Source organism: Bufo gargarizans, unplaced genomic scaffold (assembly GCF_014858855.1).
Source record: "Bufo gargarizans isolate SCDJY-AF-19 unplaced genomic scaffold, ASM1485885v1 original_scaffold_1399_pilon, whole genome shotgun sequence".
Classification (NCBI taxonomy): Eukaryota; Metazoa; Chordata; class Amphibia; order Anura; family Bufonidae; genus Bufo; species Bufo gargarizans.
In genome coordinates, this window is record NW_025334340.1 from 128,732 (window position 1) to 142,901 (window position 14,170).

Consider the following 14,170-nt stretch of genomic DNA (forward strand, 5'->3'; position numbering starts at 1 on the left):
CTCTGACTCCCACTTCTGACGCGTCAACCTCCACAATTAAGGGTTGAGCACCTTGGGTTGCATCCGAATGGGAGTGGAAGCAAAACATTCCTTTAAAGCAGAAAAAGCCTGTAATGCTTCTTCCGACCAAACTGAGAAGTCCACACTCTTCCTAGTCATATCAGTCAAAGGCTTGACATCAGGATACATTTTCAGTAGTAGTTAGTAAAACCCAAAAACCGCATCAGAGCTTTCTGATTCTACGGCCGATCCCATTCCAGTTCCTCACGGATCTTTTCAGGATCCATGCAAAAACCTGAGGCAGAAAGTAAGTAACCCAGAAACTGCAGCTCCTGGACAGCAAACACACATTTCTCCAATTTAGCATACAATTTATTCTCCCGAATGATCGATAATAGCTGTCTTAAAGGATCCTGATGAGTCTCCATATCGGGTGAGTAAATTAGTATGTCATCGATGTAAATAACAAAAAACCTCTCCACCAAATGATGAAAAATGTCATTGATAAAATGTTTAAAGACTGCCGGGGCATTAGTCAAACCAAAGGGCATGACCAGGTTCTCAAAGTGGCCCTCCGTGGTATTGAAGGCAGTCTTCCATTCATCCCCTTCCCTGATTCTTGGCAATTTAGCTCCAGGAATAAGATTGATCGGACAATCAGACTCTTGGTGAGGGACCAACTGATCTCCACTCTCAGAGAATACGTCAGCAAAATCAGAAAGAAACAAAGGTAACACCTTAGTGGATACCACAGAAATAGATGCGCCGAGACAGTTGTCAATACAAAAATCACTCCAATTACTGATTTGTCTAGTTTGCCAATCAATGGTAGGGTTATGTTTGATCAACCATGGTAAACCCAGTACCAGAGGAGCAGGCAAACCTTTCAGAACAAAACAGGAAATTGACTCAACATGAGAATCACCCACCCTCAAATGAATATCCTGCACAATATGAGTTAGATACTTTTGCGAGAGAGGAGCGGACTCAATAGCAAATACTGATAGCTCTTTGCTTAATGCGCTTGTTATAAAACCATGACTCTGAACAAATTGATAATCAACAAGGTTAACCCCTGCACCACTGTCCACAAATACTTCTAACTCAATATTTTCAGATTGTAGCTCCACCATGGCAGGCACTGCCATGGTCACTGTTAAGGGGACGGCTTATTGTGGAAATCGCTGTTAACAAAACAGGGTACTGTGGAGGTCACAAATAAAGGGCCGGCCACTGTTGAGGTCACTGTTAAAGTGGCGGGCGCTATGGAGGTTACTGTTAAGGAGACGGGGGTGGCCACTGTGGAGATCACTGTTAAAGGGAGAGTACTGTGGATGCTACTGTTAAGGAGTCAGGCAGCTGTGGAGGTCATTGTTTAAGGGGCGGGTACTAGTGATGAGGGGCAGGGGTAATATTCGAATTTGCGATATTTCGCAAATATTTGGGTGAATATTCGCTATATATTCGAGAATTCGCAAATTCATGATCTCCAGGCATTATTTTCTTTATTGCGAAAATTCTCATAAAAATTCGCATGAACTGGTATTTTCAAAAAAATTGAATATTCACAATTACGAATATATTTTGCAAAATTTGAAATATTCGCGAATTCTTAAAGTGCTGATATTCGCGATTAAAATTCGCAATTCGAATATTCGGATCAACACTAGCGGGTACTGTGGAGGTCGCTGTTAAGGGAGAAGGGGACTGTGGAGGCCACTATTAAAAGGGCAGCGATGTACTATGAGGTCACTGTTAAGGGAGTGGGGTACTTGGCAGACACTGTTAAAGGGGAAGTCTCTGTGGAGGTCTCTGTTAAGGGGGCTGGGAATGGGGGAGGTCAGAGTTAAGGGGACTGTAACCTATTTGTCAGTGTTAAGAGGCGGGTGCTGTAGCGGTCACTGTTAAGGGACGGACCCCTGTGGAAGTCACTGTAAAGGGGATGGGGTGCTGTGGAACTCACTGTTAAAGAGGCAGGCTGCTGTGAAAATCAAAGTTAAGGGGTGGGCTGCTGTGAAGGTCCATTTTAAGGTGGTGGGGAACTGTGGGGGGTCCGTGTTAGGTGGTGGGGGGCTGTGGAGGTCATTGTTAAGGGGGCGGGGTACTGCAGATGTCACTGTTATAGTTAACACTGTTGATATCTTTTAACAACACACACAAACATTAGATTAAATATACCCATGCGAAGTCGGGTCCTTTGGCTAGTATAATTATACAGGGAGTGCAGAATTATTAGGCAAGTTGTATTTTTGAGGATTAATTTTATTATTGAACAACAACCATGTTCTCAATGAACCCAAAAAACTCATCAATATCAAATATCAATTTTTGGAAGTAGTTTTTAGTTTGTTTTTAGTTTTAGCTATTTTAGGGGGATATCTGTGTGTGCAGGTGACTATTATTGTACATAATTATTAGGCAACTTAACAAAAAACAAATATATACCCATTTCAATTATTTATTTTTACCAGTGAAACCAATATAACATCTCAACATTCACAAATATACATTTCTGACATTCAAAAACAAAACAAAAACAAATCAGTGACCAATATAGCCACCTTTCTTTGCAAGGACACTCAAAAGCCTGCCATCCATGGATTCTGTCAGTGTTTTGATCTGTTCACCATCAACATTGCGTGCAGCAGCAACCACAGCCTCCCAGACACTGTTCAGAGAGGTGTACTGTTTTCCCTCCTTGTAAATCTCACATTTGATGATGGACCACAGGTTCTCAATGGGGTTCAGATCAGGTGAACAAGGAGGCCATGTCATTAGATTTTCTTCTTTTATACCCTTTCTTGCCAGCCACGTTGTGGAGTACTTGGACGCGTGTGATGGAGCATTGTCCTGCATGAAAATCATGTTTTTCTTACCTTGCAGACTTCTTCCTGTACCACTGCTTGAAGAAGGTGTCTTCCAGAAACTGGCAGTAGGACTGGGAGTTGAGCTTGACTCCATCCTCAACCCAAAAAGGCCCCACAAGCTCTTCTTTGATGATACCAGCCCAAACCAGTACTCCACCTCCACCTTGCTGGCATCTGAGTCGGACTGGAGCTCTCTGCCCTTTACCAATCCATCCATCTGGCCCATCAAGACTCACTCTCATTTCATCAGTCCATAAAACCTTAGAAAAATCAGTCTTGAGATATTTCTTGGCCCAGTCTTGACGTTTCAGCTTGTGTGTCTTGTTCAGTGGTGTTCGTCTTTCAGCCTTTCTTACCTTGGCCATGTCTCTGAGTATTGCACACCTTGTGCTTTTGGGCACTCCAGTGATGTTGCAGCTCTGAAATATGGCCAAACTGGTGGCAAGTGGCATCTTGGCAGCTGCACGCTTGACTTTTCTCAGCTCATGGGCAGTTATTTAGCGCCTTGGTTTTTCCACACGCTTCTTGCGACCGTGTTGACTATTTTGAATGAAACGCTTGATTGTTCGATGATCACGCTTCAGAAGCTTTGCAATTTTAAGAGTGCTGCATCCCTCTGCAAGATATCTCACTATTTTTGCCTTTTCTGAGCCTGTCAAGTCCTTCTTTTGACCCATTTTGCCAAAGGAAAGGAAGTTGCCTAATAATTATGCACACCTGATATAGGGTGTTGATGTCATTAGACCACACCCCTTCTCATTACAGAGATGCACATCACCTAATATGCTTAATTGGTAGTAGGCTTTCGAGCCTATACAGCTTGGAGTAAGACAACATGCATAAAGAGGATGATGTGGTCAAAATACTCATTTGCCTAATGATTCTGCACGTAGTGTATTCCCCCTAAACTATAAGAAGCAAACTCTGTCAGGCAGAGCAAAAACAGTGAATTTTAAAAAGGCTAATTACCCTGGGTTGAGGGCAGCATTTCAGGGCATAGACTGGAAGCAGCTACTGTCACATAATAATACCGAGGATAAATGGGAGAGCTTTAAATCCACATTGCACTAAAAAATTTATTCTTTTAGGTAACAAGTATAAACTAAAATTACCCCCCCCCCCCCATGGCTTACAGCTAGGGCAATAAATGACAAAAAAGGGGCTTTTAAAACATACAAATTTGAGGAGTTAGCTGTAGCCCTTGAAGTTTACAAAGGGCTAGTGTTAGGCGAGCATGCTGCGCCGAACACTCGTTCGGCTCGAGCATCGTGATGCTCGGCACATCGCGGTGTTCGGCCAATAAACGTGCAGGTAAGTACTGCCATTCAGTGTAGTGCCGTAGCCATCTTCAGAGCAGGAGGTGCCTCGTTTAATGCCCGGGTTCTCCCATTGACTTCCATTGTGCTCGGGTGCTCGGTAGAACACCTGAGCATCCCGAGGTGTTCTACTAGAGCACCCGAGCACTTTGGTGCTCGACCAACACTTCAAAGGGCTTAATAAAATTTGTAAAAAGGAGATAAAATTAGCAAAAATACAAAACGAACAGCAGGTGGCAAAAGAGAGGAAAACCAATCCCCAATTTTTTTTTTTATGTATAAATGCTAAAAAACCGAGGTCTGAGCAGGTAGGTCTCCAAAATAATGGTAAAGGGTGGTTAGTCACTGAAGATAAGAAAAAGAGTTATTTAATGTTTTTTTTTAGCTCTGTATATACAAAAGAAGAAAAAGGAGCTGATATCTGTGGTTCTGGGGCTGTTAGTATATCCAGTAACATACTCAATTGGCTAACTGTAGATATGGTCCAAGCTAAGTTAAATAAGGTAAATGTGAACAAGGCTCCAGGTCGAGATGGATTACACTCATGAGTTCTTAAAGAGCTCATTACAATAATGGATGTGCCCCTGTTTATCATTTTTAAAGATTCTCTAGGTACTGGTACAGTGCCAAGATATTGGAGCAAAGCAAATGTGGTGTCCATATTCAAAAAGGATCTAGGTCCTCCACAGGTAATTATAGACCAGTTAGTTTAACTTTTGTTGTGGGAAAAATGTTTGAAGGACTCTTAAGGGAATATATACAGGAGTATGTGACTGTAAATAATATTGTAAGTGATAACCAACATGGGTTTACCCAGGACAGAAGTTGTCAGACTAATCTGATTTGTTTTTATGAGGAGGTGAGTAGAAGCCTGGACAGAGGGTTGGCTGTGGATGTAGTGTTTCTGGATTTTAGCAAAGGCTTTTGATACGGTCCCTCATAGACGTTTAAAGGGGTTGTCCAGGGTTAGAGCTGAACCCGGACATACCCATATTTTCACCCAGGCAGCCCATCTGATGTTAGCATCGGAGCATCTTAGGCTCCGATGCGCTCTCTTGCCCTGCACAATCTAGGGCTCTTTTGTTTACAATAACACACTCCCAGGCGGAGGCTTCTGTCCGGCAGTGTGTTCGCTGACGTCACCGGCTCTGATGGCCGTGCTTTCCCCATGGGGCAAAGGAGAGCATCGGAGCATAAAATGATCCGATGCTCAAGTCAGGGGGGCTGCCTGGGTAAAAATTGAGGTATGTCCGGGTTCAGCTCCGAATCCGAGCAACCCCTTTAATAGGTAAAGTAAGGGTTATAGGCTTGGAAAGTATAGTTTGTAATTGGATTGAAAACTGGCTGAAGGACCGTGTCCAGAGAGTTGTGGTCAATGATTCCTATTCAGAATGGTCCCGGGTTATAAGTGGTGTACCCCAAGGTTTAGTGCTGGGTCCTTTATTATTTAATTTATTTATTAATGATTTTGAGGATGGTATTAATAGCACCATTTCTGTTTTTGCAGATCACACTAAGCTGTGTAGTACTGTGTAGTCTATTGAAGATGTCCATATACTACAAATTGACTTGAACACTCTGAGTCATTGGGCATCAACCTGGTAAATCAGGTTCAATATGGATAAATGTAAAGTTATGCATTTGGATAGTAATAATCTCTGTGCTTCATATGTCCTAGGGCAGTGATGGCTAATCTCCGGCACTCCAGCTGTGGTAAAACTACAGCTCCCAAGATGCACACTTGCTTGGCTGTTCTCAGAAATCCATAGAAATAAATGGAGCATGCTGGGAGTTGCAATTTCACTACAGCTGGAAAATCACTGTCCTAGGGGATGTAACACTGGGAGAGTCACTTATAGAGAAGGATTTGGGTGTCCTTGTAGATGGTACATTAAATAAAAGCATACAATGTCAATCAGCTGCTTTTAAGGCTACCAGGATATTGTCATTCATTAAACGAGGCATGGGCTCGCGGGGCAGGGATGTAATACTACAGTTGGCGCGGCCTCATATGGAATATGCAGTTCATTTCTGGGCATCAGTCCATAAAAATGACTCTCTGCAGCTGGAAAAAGTACAGAGGAGAGCGACTAAACTGATAAGGGGCATGGAGGGTCTTAGTTGTGAAGAAAAATTAAAATAATTAATTGTATTTAGTCTTGAGAAGAGAAGTCTAAGGGGGGACATAATTAACCTATCCCAATATATAAATGGGCCATACAAAAAATAAGGTAAAAACTGTTCCATGTAAAATGCCCTCAAAAGATAAGGGGGCACTGCCTCCGACTGGAGAAAAAAAAGTTCAGTCTCCAGAAACGTCAAAGCTGTAAGAATTGTGAATCTGTGGAATAGACTTCCTCAGGACTACAGGGAGTGCAGAATTAATAGGCAAATGAGTATTTTGACCACATCATCCTCTTTATGCATGTTGTCTTACTCCAAGCTGTATAGGCTCGAAAGCCTACTACCAATTAAGCATATTAGGTGATGTGCATCTCTGTAATGAGAAGGGGTGTGGTCTAATGACATCAACACCCTATATCAGGTGTGCATAATTATTAGGCAACTTCCTTTCCTTTGGCAAAATGGGTCAAAAGAAAGACTTGACAGGCTCAGAAAAGGCAAAAATAGTGAGATATCTTGCAGAGGGATGCAGCACTCTTAAAATTGCAAAGCTTCTGAAGCGTGATCATCGAACAATCAAGCGTTTCATTCAAAATAGTCAACAGGGTCGCAAGAAGCATGTGGAAAAACCAAGGCGCTAAATAACTGCCCATGAACTGAGAAAAGTCAAGCGTGCAGCTGCCAAGATGCCACTTGCCACCAGTTTGGCCATATTTCAGAGCTGCAACATCACTGGAGTGCCCAAAAGCACAAGGTGTGCAATACTCAGAGACATGGCCAAGGTAAGAAAGGCTGAAAGACGACCACCACTGAACAAGACACACAAGCTGAAACGTCAAGACTGGGCCAAGAAATATCTCAAGACTGATTTTTCTAAGGTTTTATGGACTGATGAAATGAGAGTGAGTCTTGATGGGCCAGATGGATGGGCCCGTGGCTGGATTGGTAAAGGGCAGAGAGCTCCAGTCCGACTCAGACGCCAGCAAGGTGGAAGTGGAGTACTGGTTTGGGCTGGTATCATCAAAGATGAGCTTGTGGGGCCTTTTCGGGTTGAGGATGGAGTCAAGCTCAACTCCCAGTCCTACTGCCAGTTTCTGGAAGACACCTTCTTCAAGCAGTGGTACAGGAAGAAGTCTGCATCCTTCAAGAAAAACATGATTTTCATGCAGGACAATGCTCCATCACACGCGTCCAAGTACTCCACAGCGTGGCTGGCAAGAAAGGGTATAAAAGAAGAAAATCTAATGACATGGCCTCCTTGTTCACCTGATCTGAACCCCATTGAGAACCTGTGGTCCATCATCAAATGTGAGATTTACAAGGAGGGAAAACAGTACACCTCTCTGAACAGTGTCTGGGAGGCTGTGGTTGCTGCTGCACACAATGTTGATGGTGAACAGATCAAAACACTGACAGAATCCATGGATGGCAGGCTTTTGAGTGTCCTTGCAAAGAAAGGTGGCTATATTGGTCACAGATTTTTTATTTTTTTTTGTTTTTGAATGTCAGAAATGTATATTTGTGAATGTTGAGATGTTATATTAGTTTCACTGGTAAAAATAAATAATTGAAATGGGTATATATTTGTTTTTTGTTAAGTTGCCTAATAATTATGCACAGTAATAGTCACCTGCACACACAGATATCCCCCTAAAATAGCTAAAACTAAAAACAAACTAAAAACTACTTCCAAAAATATTCAGCTTTGATATTAATGAGTTTTTTGGGTTCATTGAGAACATGGTTGTTGTTCAATAATAAAATTAATCCTCAAAAATACAACTTGCCTAATAATTCTGCACTCCCTGTAGTGTTGAGCGAGCATGCTCGGCCAAGCACCACATGTGCTCGAGCCAGTGTATCTAATTTAGCCTCTATTTCTATGAAGAAGATCTCTGTACAGTGAGGGAATCCCTCAGTGTGAGTCCGTGGCTTAGGAGTCCCTGCTCTATAGCTATGTCCATATATGGAGTCAGTGCTTGGAGACACCCCAGTATATTTAAATCTAATTTAGCCTGTATTTTAAAAAAGTTTCTGCTGTGATTCAAACTCACAACCTTTCACATTAGACGCAAAGCACTTAACCACTCAGCTATAATAGCTGCATAGCCAGTTATTTAAAAAATATATATATATATATATATAAATAAATATGAGAATTCTACTGTACTGTACTTCTATTAAGAAATTTCATTATTCTTTTTATTTTTTTTAAATGACTGGCTATGCAGCTATATAGTGTAGTGGTTAAAGTTCTGGGCTATGATGAGTACAAATCCCATCACAAACTTTCTCAGAAATATTGGTAAAATTAGATTCATATATTTAATATTTTTTTTGTAATTGTAAAAAATGCATGGCACAAAATAAATGTGTAATTACTAGAATTTTCATATATATATATATATATATATATATATATATATACACACACACACACACACACACATATATATATATATATATATATATATATATAAATAAAATATTGAATTCCACGGCACATCCAAAACAAACGTGAGTTAATTCACCAGAGACACAGCAACGTTTCAATCCACTTAATGGGATTAATGGGATTAAAATGTTGCTGTATCTCTGGTGAATAAACTCACTTTTTTTGGGATGTGCTGTGGAATTCAATATTTTATGTAAATAAGATGGGTGGATCGCCCCCATAGTCGCTGGCACCCAGCCACATTTTTTTGTTTTAAGCTGTGCTGTCCTTGTTTTGTATACATTATATATATATATATATATATATATATATATATATATATATATAGATATATATGTATATAAAAATATATATACAGTACAGACCAAAAGTTTGGACACACCTTCTCATTCAAAGAGTTTTCTTTATTTTCATGACTATGAAAATTGTAGATTCGCACTAAAGGCATCAAAACTATGAATTAACACATGTGGAATTATATACATAACAAAAAAGTGTGAAGCAACTGAAAATATGTCATATTCTAGGTTCTTCAAAGTAGCCACCTTTTGCTTTGATTACTGCTTTGCACACTCTTGGCATTCTCTTCATGAGCTTCAAGAGGTAGTCACCTGAAATGGTCTTCCAACAGTCTTAAAGGAGTTCCCAGAGATGCTTAGCACTTGTTGGTCCTTTTGCCTTCACTCTGCGGTCCAGCTCACCCCAAACCATCTCGATTGGGTTCAGGTCCGGTGACTGTGGAGGCCAGGTCATCTGGCGCCGCACCCCATCATTCTCCTTCATGGTCAAATAGCCCTTACACAGCCCGGAGGTGTGTTTGGGGTCATTGTCCTGTTGAAAAATAAATTATGGTCCAACTAACCGCAAACCGGATGGAATAGCATGCCGCTGCAAGATGCTGTGGTAGCCATGCTGGTTCAGTATGCCTTCAATTTTGAATAAATCCCCAATAGTGTCACCAGCAAAGCACCCCCAAACCATCACACCTCCTCCTCCATGCATTACGGTGGGAACCAGGCATGTAGAGTCCATCCATTCACCTTTTCTGCGTCGCACAAAGACACGGTGGTTGGAACCAAAGATCTCAAATTTGGACTCATCAGACCAAAGCACAGATTTCCACTGGTCTTATGTCCATTCCTTGTGTTCTTTAGCCCAAACAAGTCTCTTCTGCTTGTTGCCTGTCCTTAGCAGTGGTTTCCTAGCAGATATTCTACCATGAAGGCCTGATTCACACAGTTGTTCTAGAGATGTGTCTGCTGCTAGAACTCTGTGTGGCATTGACCTGGTCTCTAATCTGAGCTGCTGTTAACCTGAACTTATCCTCCGCAGCAGAGGTGACTCTCGGTCTTCCTTTCCTGGGGCGGTCCGCATGTGAGCCAGTTTCTTTGTAGCGCTTGATGGTTTTTGTGACTGCACTTGGGGACACTTTCAAAGTTTTCCCAATTTTTCGGACTGACTTACCTTCATTTCTTAAAGTAATGATGGCCACTCGTTTTTCTTTACTTAGCTGCTTTTTTCTTGCCATAATACAAATTCTAACAGTCTATTCAGTAGGACTATCAGCTGTGTATCCACCTGACTTCTCCACAACGCAACTGATGGTCCCGACCCCATTTATAAGGCAAGAAATCCCATTTGTTAAACATGACAGGGCACACCTGTGAAGTGAAAACCATTTCAGGTGACTACCTCTTGAAGCGCATCAAGAGAATGCCAAGAGTGTGCAAAGCAGTAATCAAAGCAAAAGGTGGCTACTTTGAAGAACCTAGAATATGACATATTTTTAGTTGTTTCACACCTTTTTGTTGTGTATAGAATTCCACATGTGTTAATTCATAGTTTTGATGCCTTCAGTGTGAATCTACAATTTTCATAGTCATGAAAATAAAGAAAACTCTTTGAATGAGAAGGTGTGTCCAAACTTTTGGTCTGTACTGTATGTTTATACATATTTCCTTGCGCTTCATATTTCAATTTCACCCTACATTTTCAGCCTCAAACTGTTCAATCACTTCTTTTTTATAGCAACCTTTTTATCCTATTGCTGTGCTTGTATCTCCACATAAAGCTTCTCTGGGAAAGAGACATGAAAGTCTCTTTTCCAAAAGGAGAGGAAAACATATCAGGGACCCAACTCTTTCTGGGTATATACCCTTTAACAAAGCTAAGCAAATAAACTTTGCTTGCCTGCCTGAGTGGCATTGGTTGGTGTACTATTTATTTTTATGGAGGGAGCTGAGTATGCATGAGGAGCATCGTAAGCCAGTCAATATGAAATATATTTCAAATATATAAAAATGATCACATCTTACATCTACTGGCATCAGATGGGCTTAGGAAAACAAAGATTATGGGGTGCAACAAAATGGACATGGATGCATGTAATGAGAACATCCTGCCACTTTACAAATCACTAGTCAGACCGCACATGGATTGTTGTGTACTATTCAAGACAGACATAGCAAAGTTAGAGAAGGTTCAAAGGAGGGCAACTTAATTAATAACTGATGGCCTACAGTACCCAGAAAGATTGTTACAATTAGGGTTATTTAGTTTAGAAAAACAATGACTGAGGGGAGCTCTAATAACTATGTATAAATATATCAGGGGTCAGTACAGAGATCTATCCCATCATCTATTCATTCCCAGGACGGTGACTGTGATGAGGGGACATGCTTTGCATCTAGAGGAAAGAAGGTTTCTACACAAACATAGAAAATTCTTTACTGTAAGAGCAGTGAGAATATGGAACTCGCTGCCAGAGCACGTGGTGATGGAGGACTCACTAAAAGAGTGGCCTGGATGTATTTCTGGAGTGTAATAATATTACAGGTTATAGTTACTAGATTTCTGGAGACGGGTTCTTGATCCAGGAAGTTATTCTGATTGGAGTCGGGAAGGATTTTTTCCCCTTAAATTAGGAAAATTGGCCTCCACCTCATGGGTTTTATTTTGCCTTCCTCTGGATCAACTAGCAGGATAACAAGCTGAAGTGGATGGACATAGGTCTTTTTTCAGCTTTACATACTATATTACTATGCAATTTATATATCTTTCCCAGAAATCCAGAGGGGCATTGACTGGCCTACAATTCTCCGCACATGTACTAGGCATACTAGGCACTTTCCATAATGAGAAAGATTACCCCTCAGACAAGGCATGTTTCCTACATCCTTGCACTATGCTCATATGCTGAGAATGTAGTCTTTCTACCACTTATTAGAGCCACACTTGCCAAATCTTAATCCAAAATTAGGATATCAATTTCTGCAGAAGGATAATAGGTAACTTCCTTGTGGTACTGTGTTATACTGTAGGTTTGAATTCAACCAAAGGTGTTATTTAAAAATAGCTAGCAGGTTATAACAATAGTAACTATGATCTTAATATTTAATTCACTATATTATCAGCTTACCATAGCAATAACTGCAGCTCCAGCTCCAGCCAAAGCAACAATAAAGAGATGGAAAGTCATGTTCAGCTGTAAAGAAGAGTAAAAGGGAATATAAGACAACGTAAATTGCATACACATTTTCTTCTCGTCTAGTAGTAAGTAAATGTAGTACACTGACCCAAGTTATTCACTGTGTACCTTAAATGCAACTGATGCAATTTAACAAGGCCAATTTTTACCCTTCCAAGGTCCATAACTTTTTAATATTTCTGTTGTGATAGGAGGATTTTTTTTATTTGCAGGATGAGATGTACGGGATAATGATATCATTTAATGTTTGATATAAGGTATTGCTAAACTGTAAAAAAATAAAAATAAAAAGGATTGACTTTGCAGCTAAATTTACTTGAACCTTGTTCTGCAGATCAATGAGTATGACCATACCAAATTTCTACCATTTTTATTTTTACTACTGTCAAAAAATAAATAAAAATTTAAAAACACTATATGTCACCATATTTCGGCACCTAGAACTTTCTTTGTTTTCTGCCATATGTTAGGCTTATTTATGCCAGGTCAGTTGTTTTTATCAGTATTATACCTCATGCACACGGCCGTGCCATTTTTTGCAGTCCGCAAACTGTGGATCTGCAAAAAACGGAAGCCGCCCGTGTTGCCTTCCGCAATTTGCGGAACGGAACGGGCGCCAGCAATATAAATGCCTATTCTTGTCCGCAAAGCGCAGACAAGAATTGGACATGTTATATTTTTTTAGCGGGGCCGCAGAACGGAGCCACGGATGCGGACAGCACACAGAGTTCTGTCTGCATCTTTTGCGGCCCCATTGAAGTGAATAGGTCCACATCCGAGCCGCCAAAACGGTGGCTTGGATGCGGACCGAAACAACGGTCGTGTGCATGAGGCCTTATTCTGGGAAACATGCAACTTTTTGATCCATTTTTAACCCATTCTTTAGAGAAGTGGGGCAACAAAAAATTGGCAATTCTGGCATTTATATATTATTTTTTTATCTTTATTTTCTTTATGGCATCACATAATAGACAGATTGGACATTTTGCATGCAGCAAAGCCAGTTATAGTTAATTTTATTAGTTTTTAAGTTTTAATATGATGTATGAGAAAACAGGGAATTTAAATTTTTATATTTTTTATTTTTATATTTTTAAAGCCTCTATCCGATAGATTTTTTTTTTTTTAAGTCCCTTTATCATATGATTGTTCAATTGCTTGTACTGTTCAAACTAATGCTGTGAATAGCAAGTATACAAGCATTTAATTACACCCTGCCAAATACAGGGTTTTATACTAGATGTAACATGGCAGATCTTGGGGCCTTTGAAAAGACACTGTCATCTGGATTTCACTTACTGAGCTATTAACATCACCACATCAGTCTCTACGATTTACATTAAAATATACTAGTATTACAGCCCTATGTCTTGTAATTTATCTTATAAAATCGCTTTTATTAATATGACAATTACCTCAATAAGGAGCCCAAGGGGCTGTCCCTCCGGCCATTGGAGCCCAGCACTGCCCCACTGCTAATTTATTCACTGCTCATCGCTGACGTAATGTGTTTGTTGTGCCTGAAATCTTGCGCATGCGCCGTGGATACTCATCTCAGCGCCCGGGCGGTGTCCTGGCATTGTCCTCACAGAACGAAGTGCACATGTGCTAGCTTAGCTCGACCCAGAAATGCGTGAGATTTCAGGCGCAACAAACACATTACGTCGGCGATGAGCAGTGAATAAATTAACAGTGGGGCTGTGCTGGACTCCAAGATAATGGGCACAGCTGGGCTTCAACGGCCGGAGGGACATTCCCTTGGGCTCCTTATTGAGGTAACTAGCATATTAATAAGAACTATTTTATAGACAAATTACAAGACACAGGGCAGTAATACTAGTATATTTTAATCGTGGAGACTGATGTGGTGATGTTAAAGGAAACCTGTCACCAGGATTTTGCGCATAGAGCTGGGGACATG

At 40.7% G+C, this 14,170-nt stretch overlaps 1 protein-coding gene across 1 annotated transcript in view; it reads right to left on the reverse strand.

Moving 5' to 3' along the window:
• Positions 1-14,170, reverse strand: part of GPM6A (glycoprotein M6A) — a 208,365-nt gene that overhangs the window by 20,627 nt on the left and 173,568 nt on the right. Inside the window, exon 6 of the mRNA XM_044274030.1 lies at positions 12,181-12,246. Coding sequence (XP_044129965.1) covers positions 12,181-12,246 — 66 coding nt within the window. The remainder of the gene's footprint in view (positions 1-12,180; positions 12,247-14,170) is intronic.